General features: G+C 45.8%; 1 protein-coding gene across 4 annotated transcripts in view; it reads right to left on the bottom strand.

Annotated features, from left to right (window-relative positions):
- GRK4 (G protein-coupled receptor kinase 4) overlaps nt 1-4,702 on the bottom strand; it is a 61,244-nt gene that overhangs the window by 15,334 nt on the left and 41,208 nt on the right. For all 4 annotated transcript variants that reach the window (XM_012812242.2, XM_023507712.1, XM_023507713.1 and 1 more), the window contains one exon: nt 2,243-2,280. In XM_012812242.2, coding sequence (XP_012667696.1) covers nt 2,243-2,280 — 38 coding nt within the window. The remainder of the gene's footprint in view (nt 1-2,242; nt 2,281-4,702) is intronic.

Genomic DNA, 4,702 nt, shown 5'->3' with positions numbered 1-4,702 from the left:
TGTAGTATAGTCTGAGGTCTGGTAGCGTGATTCCTCCTGCTTTGTTTTTATTCCTGAGTAATGTCTTGGCTATTCGAGGTTTTTTCTGATTCAAGTGAAAGAATTTTTAAAATGAGCTAAAATGATTAGTTGTAGGTCAAGAGAGATGGAATCTAGACATCTCTGAACATGCTCAGTTCTTCCAGTTTTCTCTTTGGAACCACACAAATGTTCCACATGATCATAAAATTTAAAAAATTGGATCACTAAAAATTAAAAACAGGCTCAGTGCCCATAGCATAGAGGTTACAGTGCCAGTCACATACACTCAGGCTGGCAGGTTTGAATCTGGCCCGGGCCAGCTAAAAAACAACAGTAACAACTGTAGCAAAAAAAATAGCCGGGTGTTGTGGTGGGCACCTGTAGTCTCAGTTACCCGGGAGGCTGAGACAAGAGAATTGCTTATGCCCAAGAGTTTGAGGTTGCTGTGAGCTGTAACATCACAGCACTCTACAGAGGGTGATATAATAAGACTCTGTCTCAAAAAAAAATTAAAAACAAAATTAAGGGCATAAACCTAATGATAATACCCTCTTTTACCATTTGTAACATGCATTTTGCCCAAAGTTTTGAGAAAAAAATAAGGAAAAATAAGCATCATTCATGGGTAGTACTAATTCTATACCTATCTAGATTTTTTGGGGGGGAGACAGCAATCTCAAAGTCTTGGGCTCAAGTGATCCTCTTGCCTCAGCCTCCCAAGTAGCTGAGACTACAGGCGCCCACCACAATGCCCGGCTATTTTTAGAGATGAGGTCTCGCTCTAGCTCAGGCTGGTCTCAAACGTGTGGGCACAGGCGATCCACCCTCCTCTGCCTCCCAGTCTGCTAGTATTATGGGCATGAGCCACTGCACCCAGGCCTCTATATAGTTGTTTTTAATTCTTTTATTTATACTTATACACTGAAAATGTAACTCTAGAAAACAATAACAATATCTGCATGCAAAATAATACAGTGACAGAGAGGTCTTGGCCTTCTATGGACTTGTAAACACCATAAATTTTGTTATTGGTGCATAAACCATTTTGGTATATATTGAGCATTACAGTTCTGATACAGGTTTTTGCTTTCGTCTAACGTGTATACATTTTTTTCAGCACTGTCTGAATATAAGCAAACATAAAGGTACATTCCTAACCCCCTCTTTCTGCACACCAGGTAGTGTACTGCACACACTGCAGCACCTGCTGTTTCCCAGTTCACAGCATACCTTGGAGACTGCTCTGCTCCCATTCAGAGCACGTCCTTCCCTTTTTAAGCCACTTCCATGCCATCTCTGTTGGCAGCAAGGCACCACACGTGAATCACAGGCTGAGAGCCAGAAGCTGTGGACACAGCTTGGGCGTAAGTTTACTTCCCAAATCTCGGCAACACCTTCCATAAGATGAGAATTCCAGTACTTTCCTCCCTCACAGGATGGGAGTTCCAGGCACAAATTAAATTAAACAGTGCATGCTGGGCAGAGGTGTACCAGAAGCCGGGCATTCAGAGTGCTCCGTGCCTGCCCTCAGGACACCTGTTCTGCCAGGACACCTGTTCTCTTCTCCCTCTCAGAAGCCCCTTTGGCTGTATCTCAGCCTCTCCACGGTGCATAAGACCCTTCCTAGCCAGGAAGAATTGCTGAGAGAAGCCCCCTCCAAACTACTGTGGGATCTGGGAGAGCATAGCCAGCTATCCCACAGTAGTGCCCTTGACTGCGTTTCAGGCAGGACTGTCACCCTGGGACACCACAGCTAAGTGGGCACCCATGCTGTTGGCCCAACAGGGCCAGTCCCCACCCACAGCCACAGGGTCCCTAAGCAGACATCTGGGGCCCTGCTCTGTGACACATGCTCTGTGACAAGCAGATAGTACCAAGGGCAGCATGACAATGTTTAGGGGGCATGGAGATAAAACCAAAGGAATAAAGCCAGACAAGGGTCAACTGCCAGGAAGAGGAGAGGGGAAAGTTCTAGCTTTGAGTTTACTTTAATACACTCTACAACTCAACCTTAACTGAAGATTAGACCATCTCTGCTTCTTGCCTACATATGGGGGAATGACCATGGTATCTCTATTTTACTTTTTAAAGAACACATACCGAAGAGTTTCTCTTTTTGTTGTTGTTTCTATTCTGTATTAACTGGCTAAGTCCACGTTAACTTTCTGTCTCCAAGTCCCTCTAACAGTCTATGCATTAGACGTCAAAGGCTCGTACTTACCACGATCATCGAGGAGAATATTCTCAGGCTTTAAGTCTCTACAAGGAAAGAAACAGTAACAAAATGCTCAATTATTCAGAGGCTGACACCTTGATTCCTGAGTACCCAGCAGAAATAACTGCAGCTGTCTCTGTGGGGAAGAGCCACAGCCAGAATGACAGGAAACAAGACCACCCTGTGAGGCCTGCGCAGCCACAGGCTTTAGCTGTCAGAGGGCAGGACAAGACTTCTACAGAATTCATCTCAACAGACGTTTGTATGATGACAATATAAAATGAACTGCTTTGCGTAGCTATGCAGATCTGAAAACCCTGCAGTGACTGCAGCCCACAGCAAGGAAAGTCCTTAAACAAGCTAAGTATTTGTGAACCTTTAATGAGCTTGGCTCGATTTCTCCTATCATTAATATATTTTTAAGAATTTCAACAACTGGGCTCAGCACCTGTAGCTCAGTGGCTAGGGCACCAGCCACATACACCAGAGCTGGTGGGTTCAAACCCAGCCTGGGCCTGCCAAACAACAATGACAACTGTAACCAAAAAATAGCCGGGCGTTGTGGTGGGCACCTGTAGTCCCAGCTACTTGGGAGGCTGAGGCAAGAGAATCGCTTAAGCCCAAGAGTTCAGGGTTGCTGTGAGCTGTGATGCCATGGCACTCTACCAAGGGTGACATAGTAAAACTCTGTCTCAAAAAAAAAAAGAATTTCAACAACTGAAAATTTCCCCTATTAGGAGTCCTCAGTTTGGGAATCAGGCAGACATGGATTCCAGCCTTGGCTCTGCCACTTAGCAGCTGCCTGGTCTCAACCTCTGGAGCCCATGTCTTCACCTGTGAAATGAGCGGTCACCACCCACCCCCCGCACAGGGTACTGCATCCCACAGCAGGAAGTATGTGGTACAGAGCAGTTACCACTATCCCTAGTTCACTGTAGGCAGAGAGATACCTCAAACTGCTAATAGATTTAAATCACAAAAACCAAAATATCTTAAAGTAATATCTCAAATGATTGATTCATTTTTCCCCTTTGAGCGAAGAAAATTATTTTCAAAGAATTTGTATTTATTTTTATTTATGTATTTATTTATTTATTTAGAGACAGAGTCTCAAGCTGTTGCCCTAGGCAGCTCACAGCAACCTCAAACTCTTGGGCTTAAGTGATTCTCTTGCCTCAGCCTTCTAAGTAGCTGGGACCACAGGCGCCCACCACAACACCCGGCTATTTTTTGATTGCAGCCATCATTGTTGTTTGGTGGGCCCAGGCTGGATTTGAACCTGCCACCTTGGGTGTACGTGGCTGGTGCCTTAGCCACTTGAGCCACAGGCGCCGAGCCCTTTATTCTTTTCTGTACTATAATAAGTCCTAATAAATGTTATTAAAGAATAAGCAACCCTCCTTGGTTATGCAGGCTTACACACAACATCAGCAGGACACATAACCAATCCATCTATTGTAAATTTGGATCTCATAGACGATCCAAATCCTCTATGCTGTGAGTGTGGTCTGGCACTGGTTACAACACAAACCCCAGGCCCACACAAGGCCTCCAGGATCCATGCCTGCACTGCCCATCAGCGTGAGACCCTGCTGTCACCACCAACTGCAAGTACCCTTGCTCTGAAGAGAAACATGTCACATATATTTCACAAAATAACAATAGTAGCAGTAACATCAGCTGACTCTTACTGAGTATGCACTATACGCCAAGACTAGTGGATTTTATATATGCCATTGCCTCTGATTCTCACAAAGACTCTGCAGAGTAGGCATAGACAAGGTCCTTGAGGTGTAGTGAAGGTAAGTGGGTGCCCCAGACGCCAAATGACAAGCCAGGATAAACCCCAAGGTCATCTTGCTCACACCTTCAACCACTCGTGCTGTAGATTACACTTGTTAGTGCTAGAGCGCCACAGCTTTGGGCTGCAGAGTGCCATTTCTGGAACCTTCCTTCAGAAACCCTATTCCTCCACCAGTTACAGATTCCTTTGTTCCTTCTCCACTCTCACTGCTTCACTTGACTAGCCTAAAAAAACAAAACCAAACCTTATTTCTCCAGGTTTTTTTAATTTTTTAGATGTGGGGTGTCACTCTTTTACCTAGGCTAGAGTGCCATGGCCTCAGCCTTGCTCACAGCAACCTCAAAATCCTGGGCTTAAATGACCCTCCTGCCTCAGCCTCCCAAGTAGCTGGGACTACAGGCTTCTACCACAAGATCCATGTAGTTATTTTTCTTTCTTTTTTTTTTTTTTAGTAGAGATGGGGTCTTGCTCTTGCTCAGGCTGGTCTCTGGCTCCTGAGCTCAACTGACTCTCCTGCCCAGGCCTCCCAGAGTCTTGGGTTACACGTGGGAGTCCCCACCCTGACCTTCTTCTCCCACCCAGGCCTCCCAGAGTGCTGGGTTACACGTGGGAGCCCCCACCCCGACCCTCTTCTCCCACCCAGGCCTCCCAGAGTGCTGGGT

This window comes from Otolemur garnettii, unplaced genomic scaffold (assembly GCF_000181295.1).
Source record: "Otolemur garnettii isolate 467f Iridium unplaced genomic scaffold, OtoGar3 scaffold00198, whole genome shotgun sequence".
Taxonomy (NCBI): Eukaryota; Metazoa; Chordata; class Mammalia; order Primates; family Galagidae; genus Otolemur; species Otolemur garnettii.
Note: the sequence above shows the minus strand (reverse complement) of the source record. Positions and strands in the feature narration are given on the sequence as shown.